Raw genomic sequence first — 15212 nt, 5'->3', positions numbered from 1 at the left:
TAAGAGTCATCTATAGAAAGCTATGCCCACCATTGTTCCCTCATCATTTAGGAATTAAGCACCTTATTAATACTCTGGGTGTGATGGATATTAATAGAGCTTTTGTTTGTTACCTTAAATGACCCCTCTTCCTGCCCCAGACAACACAAACTGTGTTTGAACCTGTTTACTAGCCACACTATCAGTGGCATGTTCTGATAGCAGCACAGGAGATAAAGGCTCATTTTTACAACTGCTGATTTGAGCCATGCAGGGCAGACTTACTCATAGAGCAAAAAATAACCACAACTTGGCAAACAACCTGAACTGTATATTCTCTGTCTGGTATTTTGGATGTGTGTTGTCCCCATGCACTATTCAGCTCTGATTTTTTTTTAAGTACAGTCAGTAAACACTGTCTGATTAGTATAGAGTTAAAAAAAACACACATCTTGTTTTCTTCTGATAGGATTGAACATGAGGTTTCCACATGTCCATCCGTGTCCTTCCTCTCTGGCTCTCTGCTTTGGAACCATTTCAGCAGTACGACAGGACAGAGAAGTTTAGACAGGCAGCTGTTTGTGTTGTCAGTCAATGTTTATGGAGGATTAGAGGCAAGATCCTACAGCTGGCAGTTCCTCTGACTGCATGGACGCCACACAGATACCAGTCCCTGTAATAGATCTGGAGCACAGGGAGGGGTGAGTACCTGCTACTGCAACCTGCTAATTGATAATAAATGAAATCATGAATGACGAAACAGAAACCAGACATAAAAAGACACAAAGAGATAAACTCACACAGTACACTGCATATTGTCCAAAATAATAAATAGTCACAATGCTACCATTGATAGTATAATTTGTTAAATTCAGTATTCAAATGTGATTATCACAGTCTGGACAAAGGAGATATTTTTATCAGGAGCTGTTGGAGGCCAGGAAACAGCTGAAAGGAGACACATCATCATCAGGTGATCAGGATCAAGTGCATTCTAATGTTATTCTAAATTTAGTGGATGTACACATTATGTTGATAAACATAGGCTTTTATAGAAATAGTCTCTAAGCCTGAAAAATGATCCTAATGTGGAAGCTTCTTGAACTTGTATTCTTTCTATTGGCCAGCAGGTGGCAGCATCACTGACTGCAAAATAAAAATAGAAGTCCATGAGAAAATTCTGTTTCCTCGAGACCTGTTATCTAACATATTTCTGATTAGTTTATGGCCTCATTTACTAGTTTTGGGTCATTTTCAATACAGCCGTGGTTTATTTGGTAAATGATAGTCACAGTCATAAAAAGGACATGAATAGGTCAAAGCAGGTTTAGCTTTAGAGAACGGCCACTGTGTAACTGACATTTCACAATGTATAGCTCTGCAGTGTGTTCTGGTTCACTCAAAGGTTCTCATAATTGCTATGTATGATGAGTGATCAGAGAGAATCTATGCAGTTTTTTGCATTATGCTTAAGTATAAATCAGTACAAATGTGAGAGGAAATAAGTTTGTGCCCCATCACAATGAGCTGTTATTATACATAGTGGGTATCGTATCACATTATAATACATAGAGAAGATTGAAGCAAGGCGTCTGGACTTGTAGAGTTTTCTTGGAGACGTTTCGCTGCTCATCCAAGCAGCTTCATCAGTTCTGTTTGGTGGGGAAACATGGTTTATATGTGGCTCTCTGTCTAGGATGTGAACATTGTTGTCCTCAAAGGAGTGTCCTTTGTCTTTGAGGTGGAGGTGAACAGCTGAGTCTTGTCCTGAGGAGGTGGCTCTCCTGTGCCGAGCCATTTTTCTATGGAGTGGTTGTTTAGTTTCTCCAATGTACAGATCAGAGCATTCCTCACTGCACTGGGCTGCATATATCACATTGCTGTTTCTCCCTGGGAATCTTGTCCTTCGGGTGAACCAGTCTCTGTCTCAGTGTTGTCATCGGTTTGAAATGGACCAGGATGTCATGGTTGTTGAAGATCCTGCGGAGTTTCTCTGATACTCCTGACACTCTCTGATACGACTATTATTATGACCTGGATGACTGAGAATCTTTATCAACACGTATAACATTATCATATTAGACTTTGATAGATCACTGGGCACAAAACGTATTTCTCATTTTTAATTTGTTAAACACTGTGGTACATTTTCAGACAGCACAAACTGCTCCTAACATATTTTACAGCAGGGAATAAGGGATCTGATGTACTCCCTACGTCCCTCCCCCCATCTGTTGCATCTAATTGCAATATCAAGTTATCCACAAAGTGGCAGTGTTTTCTGTCCATGGTCACTCAAGACTTTTCAGGACTTCATGTGATGTGTACTGGGTCTTAAGCAAATACAATCGTAGATAAAAAAAAAACTACGTTTTTTCACCATGCCATTATTTATTTAGCAAAAATGAAGCCAAAATAAAACAAAAAACATGTGTTCAATACATAAGTTCAATACTAAGTGCCTCCCATGATTCAGTAACTTGTAGATCTAACTTGTTGTAATGGCTTTTTGGGCATTGTCTTATGACAGCCATTGTGTTGAGGTCTGTACTTTGACTAGTCCATTCCAAAACCTTGATTCTTTTATTCAGCCGTTCTGATGTAGATTTTCCGCTTTGGGTCATTGTGTTGTTGTATGTCAATTCCCACCAAGCTTCAACTGTCACACACAGTCACATTTTCCCCTAGAATACTCTGGTAAACCGAGGAGTTCATGGACCACTCAATGACTGAAAGGTCCCGTGGCTACAAAACAAGCTCCAATCATCACCCTCCCCCACCGTGCTTGACAGTGGTTATGAGGCGTTTCTGCTGAAATGCTTTTTGCCAGACATGGTGTCGGGTGGTGGGTTTCATAGAGGATCCAAAAGATATATTTGATTAAATACAAATGTGTTTTTGCATTTAGACCCCGAAGTGACATCATCTGAGAAGCGAGAAGATAGGGAGATGAAGATGATGAAAGAGATTTACAATGAGCTGGGTGAAGGGGAGGATCAGAAGCTGGCCTGGCCTGGGCTTCTAACTGGTGGTGTCTGGGGAAGAAGGAGGGCTGAGGTTTGGATATGAAAAGAACTCTGACAGCAGAGAGGACAAGTTTTAAATATGATGCTCGAATATGTTTGGCTGCATGAGCAAGGACATAGTCACTGATAAGAGGAGAATGTGCTTCCAATAATCAGCTAACTAGAGCGATAGTAAAGGGAGAGAGAGAGAGAGAGTAAAAGAGCTCCATTTCAAGGCAAAACTTTCAATAGTTACAAAAAGGGCTTACAAGGCAAACACTACTGCTGAGGTAAACTGAAGAACTTGCAAGGAGTCACTGAAAGGTCCTAAAGAGCAGCCGGAATTAAGAGATTAGATGCATATGCGTCTGCCCAGCCCCAGCGGCCTCCTCAGTGCACCTCAGGAAACACAAAGAAAGGGAACAAAAAGAGTCCAGAAGAGGACGACAAACCACCTCACTACACATGCTCACCATGTGTAGTGAGGTGGTTTGTAACCCTAAGGCCAAACAAGTCCACTTTGGTCTTATCTGTGTTTGTTTAGATTCTGTTTCTTGAATACTTTGCACTTGTGAATAATCTTTCTTGCCATAGAACATTGAACTCCAAATAGTTTGACAGGTGCTTCTCTAACACCATTGTTTATGTCTTTCTCTGTTGTCATCAACACACACCTGAAAGTTCCAGAGCAGCAAACTGTCAAAACACCTGTTTTTATAGAGGTCTGTACACCTGCTGAGGATCAGTTCATCGAGGACTGATGATCAGCAGCACCTGCTGCAGCTCACACAGTTAAATCCTATGGAAGCAGTAAGACTTAGTATTAGACACATTTTTTCCCTTAATGGTAATAATAATAATAATGGCACAGTGAAAGTTACATGTTTTTCATCCGAGGTACACAACAATACACAAATGGGGAAAATAACACAAATTACCCTGAAAAAGATTTTCCTAACTTCCTTGCACTTTTCCCATCTGCCTGGTTGTCCTGTTTTCCTTCATTGTATTATAATGTGACCTCAATGCCTCTAGATGTCAGCAGCAGTGCATACGTCTCATCACAGTCCCACACTGTATGAGCCTAGACCTCAGTGTTGCTCTTGGAGGTGCTGTTGTACTAAAGATGAATCATTTAGAACCACGCTGAAGCAAAATATATTAGTCTGATTGTCAGCAAATCGTTCTGTTTATTTGGATTTCTATGGATCCAAATAGTAATTTCTAGTAGGAATAACAACCAGAGATGATGACGGCTTAGGCATCATCATTCAACTAATTCTTTCGTTGTGAGATGCAGTTTGTTCCATTTTAGAGATGTTCTGAAAATAATCACATCTTTTTAAAAATTACTATTTGGATGAAGAATCAGGAGGAGCTGGGCCCAAAATATTGTTTTCTTGATAAATAAAAAGGACTTTAATCATGACTATTTTCTTTCCATGGCAACAAGTCATACACATTTCAGATGTGCTTTTAAAATGCTGATCAATGATTACTGTTCTGTCTGCAGTGAACGTATCAATGGAGAAAAAGTGATCATTTGCGTCCTGAAATTTTTGCCTGAGTGGACAACACACTGGCATGTAGTATTCAGAGGTAGCACAACAATCACTGGTCAGTGCTGAAGTCTGTAACGTAAGACATGTCTACTCAAGTTCTCAGCCTGTGCCTGTAAAAAGGAGAAGGCAGAAATGTAGCACGTAGAAAGCAGGCCGACCTTTACTTCTGTACGGGCAGCAGGCATCCAGCTGAGTCACACTGTTAGGAGATAACACACCAAGAGCTGGTAGTGAGTTAATAAAAAGACTCACATATGCTTTACAAGCACTTGTCAGCCTGTTACAACCTTCTCAGCAGTAACAGGGAATACCATGTGTATATAGTTATGAGGAGGAGAAGGAACACCTATGATAATGTGCTGATTCCAGATTAAAATCACCCACAGTGATTTGCCACATCAATTCAGTTTAACCCACGAGAAACCCTCTTCTAGCAACAGGTGGAGCAGAGACGCCCAGACCTTTTAGTCTTTAGCAGTTTCCAGCCTTCTGGCACAGATGGAAGGTGTCATTCTTCCAGAAGGCCCTGGATCACCCTAATGGTCTCCAACCCAGATAATCTAGACTCTAGATTCTAGAGGCTACTTTACTTTTGTAGTACCCATGAAATGGGTGTATATGTATCTGCACAGAGCTGGGTGGATTTCAGGTGATGAAGTGGCTACTTAAAAGGATTACCTTGATCAGTTAGTCAATTAAAAGCAACACTTTAGATAAGAGTAATCACACAGTTTAAACTCTGTCCCCACTCACTGACTGACAGGGACAGACTGCTGCAACAGCTGAGTCTCAGCCCAGATACAGTACAAAGGTTACTGCTATTAATACACACTAACACTCATACAAACACACACACACACACACAATGTGCCACATTACAGCTAATTGGTTACACTTTTAATTTAGTCTCATCAGCATAGTTCAGGTTACTGTCAGCCTCTAATTCTGCTGTGCATTCATGTAAAATTAGTCAGTCACCTCCATGCCTGCAGCAGGGACTCGGTGTCATTGGGCTGACCTTCAGTCACCCCAGCAGCAGCAATGTGACACGTTCAGGGCCTACATTTGACAGGAACATTCTCTATTTTTATGAGTTGTGTTGCCGAAGGTGGTGTTGAGGGAAGGACAGGGCAGGACGCAGCAGTTACAATGGAGATGGTCGGAAGAACATTGTGACGCCGTTAGACATCTCTGGTTGAAACACGGCTGTGGATGTATTGCAGAGAGAACTACACAAACACAGAGACACAGATACACTACACCGCTCCGAGTCAGCACAACTGTCCACCGGACCAAGGACTTTCAGGGTGTGCACATATTTGGAGCCCGTGGAATGCAAGAAGACAGTTGTCACTTTATTCATGCTGTGCATGCTCTGCGCTCGGATGCATAAACGTAGCAGCTAACAGCAGTGGACTACAGCAGTTATATCTGTGCAGACTGATCACAGCAATCGTCTGGTGCATGTGGACAGCAGGTCTTGGACTCCATAAGATGCCTGGTGGCTCATATTTCCAACAGAGGTAATGCACTGTTAGTAGTATGTTGGGTGCATTCTGTGGAGGATTACAGCCTTACCACACGAAACAGGGAAAGCTGTTGGGATAATCTAGGCAAACACACGGCTGCATTCAGAGCCGGCAGCAGCTGACTTTTTTATGTATCAGCCCAGCCTGTGAGTTTTCGATCCATATGTTCTTCAACGCGGTTCTGGTGGTCCTGACGGACCTGGCAGCCAGGTTTCTGGGTAACAAGGGGGTCCGGCAGCACTTCCACCTGCTGCTGTCAGCCGTGGTAATGTTCGGCCCTGCGCTGAGCCTCTGGGTGTCTCCACACAGTGTCTTTGCCAAGAGGAGCCACTTCCTGTACAGGTGAGATGACTTCCTGTTTACTCTTGTCTGCAGTGGTAAATGCACAGTATATGTCTTTTTGAATACGTTTCCTCCTCTCTGCTAAATTGTTAAGGAATGTGGTTGTTTCCATTAATGATGACACAAATCACGTGTGTCTTAGCTTTGCTTTGGTGTAACTTGCCTCATAAATTACAAAGGCTATATTTGAAACAGCCACTATAAGTTCGATATGTAGGCTGCATGGTTCTGTCTAAAGTGCAGTCCTGTTCACTATTACTGGCACACATGGAGTTAAATTATGTAATGTGGAATATCTCCTGACAAAAGTGAAACAGCTGTTTTTGCATAGAGAACTCACGTTTGATACAAAACAGAAAATGATTGAAAACAATGGGAGGAAAAGCCAGATGCACTTGCTGAGACACTGGCAGCTTTTCCTACAAATCAATATGGAAACACACTGAGACTCACTTGTAATAATTTGTTAGTGCCCCTGTGACATTGATTAACTGATGAGTTATGACCTCAGTGTTTTAAAAAGCCACGTTATTCCCTGTTTCTTTGTCAAAATGGTGAAGACAAAGGAGCTGTCTGAGGACGTCAGACACAACACCACCTTAATACCTCGCTGGCAGATGAATTCACAACAGATAGTTACAGTGCGTTAGTCAAATAGCATTTGATGCACTTTAGCAATAAAACCAGCCCAAAAAATGACACTAGAACAATGAGCAGCCATTTTGGACAGACCTTTGTCTTTATGATAATCTGTGAAAATCTATCTGGGCTTTTTTATTGCTATACCACAGGGGCATCAGTCCTATTCTTTCAGTTTCATCCAAAACACAAGTGAGCCACTCATGATATAATGAACAAGAACTACAGTGTTACATGTCTTCCCACAGGGCGTTCTTGCGCTCTGGGTGGGGCTGGACCTGTGTCTTCGCTGGCTCTTTCATCTTCCTCCTCTCCTTCTCCATCCGTCGCTCCCTCTCTCTCTCAGCCCGTCACCTCTCCAGGCTCGGGGTGGCCGGCGCACTCTGGCTTGGTTTCTGTAAACTCCTGGACCTCTTGGAAAATGCTACAGGGAGCTGCTATGAACCTTTACACACACCAGATGTTGCCATTGGGCAGCCTCTGCTGGTGCTGAGAGAGGGAGAGACCAAGTCCGAGTGCCTGAAAGCTGGGATGCTGTGGAGGGGGTATGAAGTTTCAGAGGATGTCTTCCTCCTCTGTCTTTGCTGCCTGCTGCTGGCAGAGGAAACAGCCGTGTTCGGCCCGTACCTGAGCCTGGGGGGGATCTCAAACGCTCCTCTGAGGATCCTCTTCTTGTTCTGTGTCCTCCTGCTTGGGCTCTGGATTTTTCTGTTGCTCTGTCTGTTGGCGTACTTCCCCCAGTTCCCTACCCAGCTGCTAGGTGGTGCTCTAGGCTGTCTCAGTTGGAGGGGACTCTATCAGGGCTGGTACCGCCTGGGGCCCAGTTGGTACTGCCCTGGGAGGCCCGGTCTAGGACTCCTAAACATCAAGAGTAGTAGTTCTGATGCAGAGGACATACAACTGAACCACGAGCACTCCAACTAACTAAAAGACATCAAACACTTAATAATAAACGGACATCAGTTCAACAAATGGACAAACTCGTCTCATGATGCTTATGTTTTAAACAATGCAAATGTCTCCAGCACTTTTCTTTCTATGGCATGGGCTCAGTCCAGCACTTAAAAAATAAACACATATGATGAATGCTGTCTTTAATTTTCACCCAATTACTACTTCAAATAACTTGGGCTTCTAACTGGTGGTGCCTGGGGAGGAGGAGGGCTGAGGGTTGGATCTGAAAAGCCAAGTTTTAAATATGATGCTTGAACATGATTGGCTGCATGAGCAGGGATATAGTCAATGATAGGAGAAGTAGGTGCTTCTATTAACCAGCTGACTAAAGCGATAGAAAGGGGAGAGAGTAAAAGAAGAAGAAATATAGAAGGTCTTCCTGATTGAACTTTCACTAAGCTCCCTTTCTTCACCCATTAATCTTCAGATTATTGTTGTTCTATCCAAAATGTCAGCTCTCAAACAGCAGCATGATGCTGCCTGGATCTGACACAGCACAGAAAGACACAGAGGAAAGCAAAGATTCTTTCTGTGTTGCAGACTCCATCCACATCAACCTCATCATTCATTAAATGAAGCAAAACAAAATAACTCTAAGGACAGGAAGCAATGGAAAACACAGTGCAGGCAAGGTTTTCCTTTTTGTCAGGGACATGTTGTTGTACCTTCTACTCCATTTGCAGGTCTCCTGTTCATCCTGACGTTCTCTTTGTGTTAAAAACAGATCATAGGCATAGAAGTGAAAAAGGGGAAAACACTACATTGTGCTAATCAGGAAAAGCTTTGTTGACCTCTTGTGTACAAGCAGAGACATTCTCCTTCTTCAATGCAGTATGATGTCAGATGTCTCAAAAAACTTTTAGTTAAAGCAGTTTAAAGTTTTTAAAGTTGCCACATGTGACTTCTTGACCAAGGGGTCGACAGCTTCGCAGATTGTGTTAAAACTCAGAATGTTGCAACAAAAAAGGATCTATTTGAACTATAGAGTCAGGCAGACAGTAGAGCTGAAGAAGTAATAAAAACAAGAATTAATCCCTTTTTGGATTAATTATTGTTAGAAATTGGCAGCAGAAGCAGGATGAGGCACTTGCAGTGTAGCTCTACAGCCTGATCATATAACAGTCTCAGTCTACATCCTCTAGTAGTACGGCACATCCCATGTTGGCTTTTAGTGCTTGCTTTTTACTTTGTTGTGTATCATTTTCATGAACTGAAAACATGTTAAGACTCCTACATGAGAGTCAGGTAAGATAGAAAAATAATCACATTCACACTCCAATGTGAAGCCAATGGCATGAAGAACATGAAGAACACTTTAACATGCGGTGTATGTTTTTTTTGGTAGTACAGCAGAGCACACAGCGCCTCCCTGTGGTTTGTATTGAGTATTGCTCCTCAAAGGAGAACTAGAGCCTGCAGCAGGAGTTGGGTTGGAGGCCCGGCTGTGTAATGATGAGCAGACAACAGATCTGTTGAGGTCACGCTGTATCATTTTAAACCTGCAGTCTTTAAAATGTCACACTGACGCTACAAGAACTTAGAAACATTGTTCACACACAAAGAACACTCCTAAAAACCTCCACAGACTCTGACGCGTAAAAGCAGTTTCCCTTTAATGTCTTATTGTTTCTTTCATAACCCCAGCAGCAGAATCCAAAGGTGTCCACAGACACGTCCATCCTAACAAACAGTACCATTGTGATTACACTGTAATGATTTGCAGAATTACCTTTAGCTTATCAACCATCGTTACCATAGCAACACCCACTGCCAGTGTTGTTTCATGCAGGTCAAAGGCACTCAACTCAAAAACGAACACTTAGCACAGGCAGGACCAGTCTGTCTGGAAATGTTCACACCAGTCAATGTGGATTACAGTTATATTCAGCGTGTCTTTGAACACACCATTTACTACTTTATCTTAACACAAAGAGTGCAGAAAATTAACTGAACATAAAACAGGTCACCTGCAACATCTTCTTCAAGGCTCTGACACACTCAGATTTGCTGTTGTATTTTTTTTTACAAGTTAAATTATTTCACAGCAACAGAAAAGTCCAACTTGATTGGCTGCCAGTTCAAACAGACCGAGTTATTGCAGAGTAGAAAAAGAGGTCCCCCAAGCCTGTGTTGTTATGAGTAGGATGTGTTACATTGATCTGAATACAAAACCATGCAGGTACACTTACAGTCCAGTAAAAATATGACCAGTACCAGGGAGGGGAGTTATCAGTCTGTCTCCGGTTAATTTAATTCCACATGTGTTAAACGCAGGTCATAAGATTTTAAAAACACACATTCAATCTTCACAATATTACACAAATGGCTTTCTTGTGATGGTCATGGATGAGATTGTACATACTGGATGGGGGCCCCCTGCTGGTCTAATGTGGTTCCACATGACCTCCGCTCTTCATTATGAAACAGAACAATCTGACCTGGAGTGGAGGAGGAGGAGTGATGAAGATGTTTCTCTATGTGGAATCAAGTCATGTTGATGTTATTCTACAGTGCCTGTCTGCAGTGCAAGGTGTTCATGTGATGAAGATGTGGATTTAAGGTGATGAAAGCCACGGATGTTTCGCTGTGATGCTCAGCATTGTGCTTCTTAGTTTCATGTTTCACATTATAGACCTCCTTCAGCCTTTGAAGGTTGAAGGAGGGCCATGGTTGCCCAGAGTTCCCTGTGAGTGAGTGCAAGTGTCTGAGGAAAGAACGATGATCTCCAAGCTGCAACAGTTAATAGGAGTGCGCATTCAGAGCCATTGCAGATTCCGGTGGCAGCCATGTTGGTTCCACAGTGCTGCTTTGTCACTGCGACCCCAGATGTTCAGCAGGGCGGGGTATGGATACAGCCTGCTCTGTCAGAAGGACTGCCACATGTCACCTTAATCCAACGGCTCCGTGTGGTGTCTCTCAGTGCTTGTCGGGCTCCCAGTTTGGTAGTCTCTCCAGCAAGGCCTTATGATCCACATCCACACTGGCAACCAGTCCTCCTTTGTTCAGTGGATCTCCACTGTAGTTGATGTCCTCTCCTTTTAAAGTCGTCATGTGACCTCCTACAGCCAATACAGACATTTTGTTATAATAATACAACTGCAGGTAATGTTTCACCTTTTCTAAGGTTTAATCTCTGCTGTCTACAGACACTGCAGATTATCAAATAAAGAAATTAAACAAATAAAATAACAGTCGTTACATTACCCAGTGCATTCAGGAGTGCTGCACCAGCACAGATGTCCCATTTCTTTATAAAGGTGATGTGGATGTAAATATCTGCCAGGTCTATGGAGTCACTTGGAGGCATTTTGAGCAGTGACAGCACCTTGTAACCTAACAGAAACACAGAGCATAGTTTCATTAAATGATGGACAGGAGAGGTTGTTTCTCCAACACCATCTTCAGTGCTGCTCTGAAGGTTGGAGCCCTCTACAGTTTTGTATATTTGTGTTTTAACATGACCCAAAACATCATCAGGTTTATAGGTCCTCAAAGTAGAACAAGTACAATCCAATCAAACTGAAATGTTTCACTTTGTCATTTATGTAATAAAGAAAATGATCTAATACTACATAGATCATAGAACTCAAGGTGTTTAGATTAATCTTTTTCCCCCGACAGGCTGAGAAAAATCAACATTCGTCCTCATCAAGAGGGTTAGGAGAACAACGCTGACAAGGTTCATGTCCTGCAAAGTTGTTAAAAACAGAGATAACATCACATATAACATTAGACTGGTGCATTTGATGAATTAATGCATTCAACTAGTAGAAAATTACTGAATCACTCTTTTCTGTATCCATTGCTGTCCATGTATAATCTTGTTTATGCTGAAGTGACTGAAAATGTGTAAGTGGTAGAGAGGAACTGTGCCTGCCTTGCACTTGTAGAAGGTCACCATGTAGCCAAGATGTCTGGTATGATGTGTGATGAATATTGAAGGTTTGCTAGCAGAGGATAACGTCCCAGGATGAGATAAGTGTACGGTTAAACTCCTCTTTTGTGGCGCACATGCAGGATTTAAAAGTTGTGACCACCTCCTGCTTGGCAGGGAGAACCATGGAGAACTGTCAAATCTGATCAATGTACTTCTCGCCATGCATGTAATATAACTTTTCAATAATCATTTCAGAATCTCTTCAGAATCTTGATTGATTGCCACGACAGTGAATATCCACGTACACATTTTTATCTTCTACTTTGTAATTCATAATCCTACAATACAACATTAACTACTCATCCTTTAACATAATATTATCGGCAACTCACCGGCTCCACCAGCTGGTAGGATGGTTGTGCCGTTTCCAAAAGCATCACGAATGTAATTTTTCACTTGTCCGGCGTGTGAGCGTGACACGATGACGTTTGGAGGGTTGAGGCTGTAGGAAGATCGGGATTGTACATTTCCTCCGTGACCGACAAAGGCCCAGGCTGAAGGAGGGTTCACAGGGAGAGACGGGGACGATGTTTAATATCTTTGGTACATGAATAAATGCATAAAAAAGTGGGCTTGCAAATCTAAAATGGGACAGTATGTGTAACATCGAAAATGTGTGGCATTAAACGTGGAGCAGTGAAGTTGTAGAGGTCCATAAACTTACCAGTAAACCCAGTGAAAGGCTGGTGTATGACCCCAATGACAGGTTTACCATCTATTGCCACACATACCATAGTGGTTACATACTTGACCAGGTTTTCTGTGGACAGACAGTAGCACAGAGGGAGACGGATAACATCTGCATTATTACTTGCACTGTAGTTTCTCAGAGTCTCTGATTATATCCTCCAGTGTGGTTTTTTGCTGACTTTTAGTCAAAAACTCAAAAATAAACAACATAAATGTAAAACTCATAACTGTTTTTTGGCCAATCCACTAACCATGTTTGCTGTAAATATGCTCAGTCTGTATGCATTTCATTGTAATGACTTCTGTAAATAACCAGGATTCTTGTGCAGTCAGTCAGTCATACTTACCATGTGGTAGACCCAGACACTACACTCTTCCGTTAATCACATTGCTCACATTGCTCACAACTTTTAATGATGCATTGGCACCTGGAGTGGAGTGTATCCAGACAGCACTACAAAATGCTGCACAAATGCACTATGGAGTCTTGTGTTCAGGCTGTCTCCAGCACAGTGCTTCTACTATAGGAGGAGAGGCTGAGGCAGAAAGTAAACAGCAGCTTCTCTGGGCGCTCCCAGGATAAATATTAAGAGGCTGCGGCGGCTACAGAGAACATTTTATGATCAGTCAACGCACTACGACAATAACACAGCCACCCCACAGCCGTTATTTATATTATGGTATACTGTCCATATGTTCCCATAATAGGTCTTAAGACAAACTGAGTAACATACACACCTGTGTATTCCTGCGTGGCATCCAGAGGATCAATCCACACAGTGACGCTGTCAGCAGGAACAAACTTGCCGCCCTCGATCTTGTCGAGTATGTCAGCTGGAATGTCCCGGCTCCAGCTGGCTGCCTTATCCACCGTGTTGTCTTGTTCCTCGCTGTACACCTGCCATGCAGAGATAATTATGAACCTAAACCTTCAACAGTATGTGAGCAAACAAAAGTGAACGAAGCCCCTGCAGCTTTGGTTCATCCTGCAAACATCACAGATTAAAACACTGATTCTGGATTAACAACATCTGTGGTCTCTTTAGGATTATGAGACAGCAGCCCACCAAAGTGTACAAGCAAAGAATCCAAAGGAACCAGTGCAGCAGTGCTGTGCTCACCGTAACGTCGGGGAACGTGTTCTTTAAGAGGTTAAACATCTTCCTATGAGACTGCAGGTCACCCCTAGTCAGCAGCTCTTTGGCTCCCTCCCTCGTCTTTCCTTTCGACTTCTCCTTCAGACCGTTTTCCTCTCGTACCCTTTTCACCTAAGGAGAGAAAAAAAAACACAACTTAGTTTTGACTTGTCATCTACCATCAAAATAATCCAACAACCTCTGAGAACAATAAAAAAAAACTGAGTTTTACCTCTTTACCACCAAGTACTGCAGCCTCCACGGAGGCAGCCAGCAGCTCCCTCAGATCCACCTTTCTCCTCTGCCTGCACAGACACAAACAGCAGAGGACAGGCCGGTCAGCCCTTCACCCTTTCTGCACAGCTTTACAAAGCTCAGAAAGTGAGTTCTTCACAAGCCTAAAACCACCGTCACATCAAATGATGGCAGAATTCTGTATGTCCTCACCGGCCGAACAGAACTATTGATGTAACTGCTCAGTATTCAGCGTCTTCTTCACAGGACTGTTGGAGCAGTGGCCTCTGCAGCAGCACTGCTCTGCACTGCTGCACAAAGGTTTCAGCCAGGTCACATGTTACATTATCCCAAAATGTATTCTCCAGGAACAGGCCACCAAACTTTAGACTAGACCCAAGTGCAGCAACAAACAGCTCCTCCAACTCTGAGCCCTGACATGCCCAGTCCAGGACTCCACAGAGGACCTCCCCGCCTCCAAAAAGTATCGGCAACAGACACTTCCTTTATTTATTCATAATATTTACTGCATTGTTTGATGGGTCTGTTCACTGAGAGATAAAGTGACACAGTAATGAGAGAAGAGTCTGACCTGAAAGCAGCCAGGCGGCTGGAGATGACCCCGGCGTACAGGTGGTAGATGACACCGACTCCAAGAATGCAGAACACCGCCACACCGAGCGGTGACAGCCGGATACCCATCGGAGCCATGGCCGCTGGAAGACTACTTTACAGCTCGGAAAATATAAGGACCTGAATCCAGAGCAGAGAAAAGCTCCGTGTAAACCAGGACAGAGAGAAAGCTGACGTGGCCGACCCCGCCGAGTGTTACCGTGCTGCCTCACACCTGCGTGTACACTTTCTGATAAATACGTGGACTGTCATACAGCGAGCGACTAAAACGAAGGTGTAACCCCCGATACACGGGCTAACTGTTCAGCTGGCAGGCTGCTTTGCATCGTCCGACGTCTTCTTGACGAAATTCACCGAATAGCCGGCTGTCGTCTCCGTCTTTAAGGACATTCCGTGTGTCGGACCGTCCCGCTTGTCCTCCGTTAACTCGCTGACACAAGCCGAGTGTTCAGTGCTGTCGAAGGCGAGCAGAACAATCACACCTCTGTTCAGTCATTCTTCTTCTACGTGCAGGGGTCGCGTCTGCCACTTCTCTTCCGGGTTATCGCTGCTGTCGTCATCATTGTACGTAA

General features: G+C 43.2%; 2 protein-coding genes across 2 annotated transcripts; one reads left to right on the top strand and one right to left on the bottom strand.

The window, feature by feature from the left end:
- The first annotated feature begins 5350 nt into the window (after positions 1-5350).
- fitm1l (fat storage inducing transmembrane protein 1, like) lies at positions 5351-8142 on the top strand. The gene is made up of 2 exons (XM_028427869.1): positions 5351-6417; positions 7305-8142. The coding sequence occupies exons 1-2, from the start codon at positions 6239-6241 to the stop codon at positions 7978-7980; spliced, it is 855 nt and encodes a 284-aa protein (XP_028283670.1). The 5' UTR covers positions 5351-6238; the 3' UTR covers positions 7981-8142.
- Positions 8143-9606: 1464 nt separating this feature from the next.
- Positions 9607-15172, bottom strand: bpnt2 (3'(2'), 5'-bisphosphate nucleotidase 2). Its single transcript, XM_028428390.1, has 9 exons — positions 14855-15172; positions 14600-14760; positions 14006-14078; positions 13759-13905; positions 13376-13535; positions 12612-12707; positions 12280-12441; positions 11215-11343; positions 9607-11069 (listed from the first exon to the last, which is right to left on the bottom strand). Exons 2-9 carry the CDS (start codon positions 14716-14718, stop codon positions 10927-10929), a joined length of 1029 nt encoding a protein of 342 aa, XP_028284191.1. The 5' UTR covers positions 14719-14760; positions 14855-15172; the 3' UTR covers positions 9607-10926.
- Positions 15173-15212: the final 40 nt, after the last annotated feature.

The sequence above is a fragment of the Parambassis ranga genome, chromosome 17 (assembly GCF_900634625.1).
Source record: "Parambassis ranga chromosome 17, fParRan2.1, whole genome shotgun sequence".
Classification (NCBI taxonomy): Eukaryota; Metazoa; Chordata; class Actinopteri; family Ambassidae; genus Parambassis; species Parambassis ranga.
Note: the sequence above shows the minus strand (reverse complement) of the source record. Positions and strands in the feature narration are given on the sequence as shown.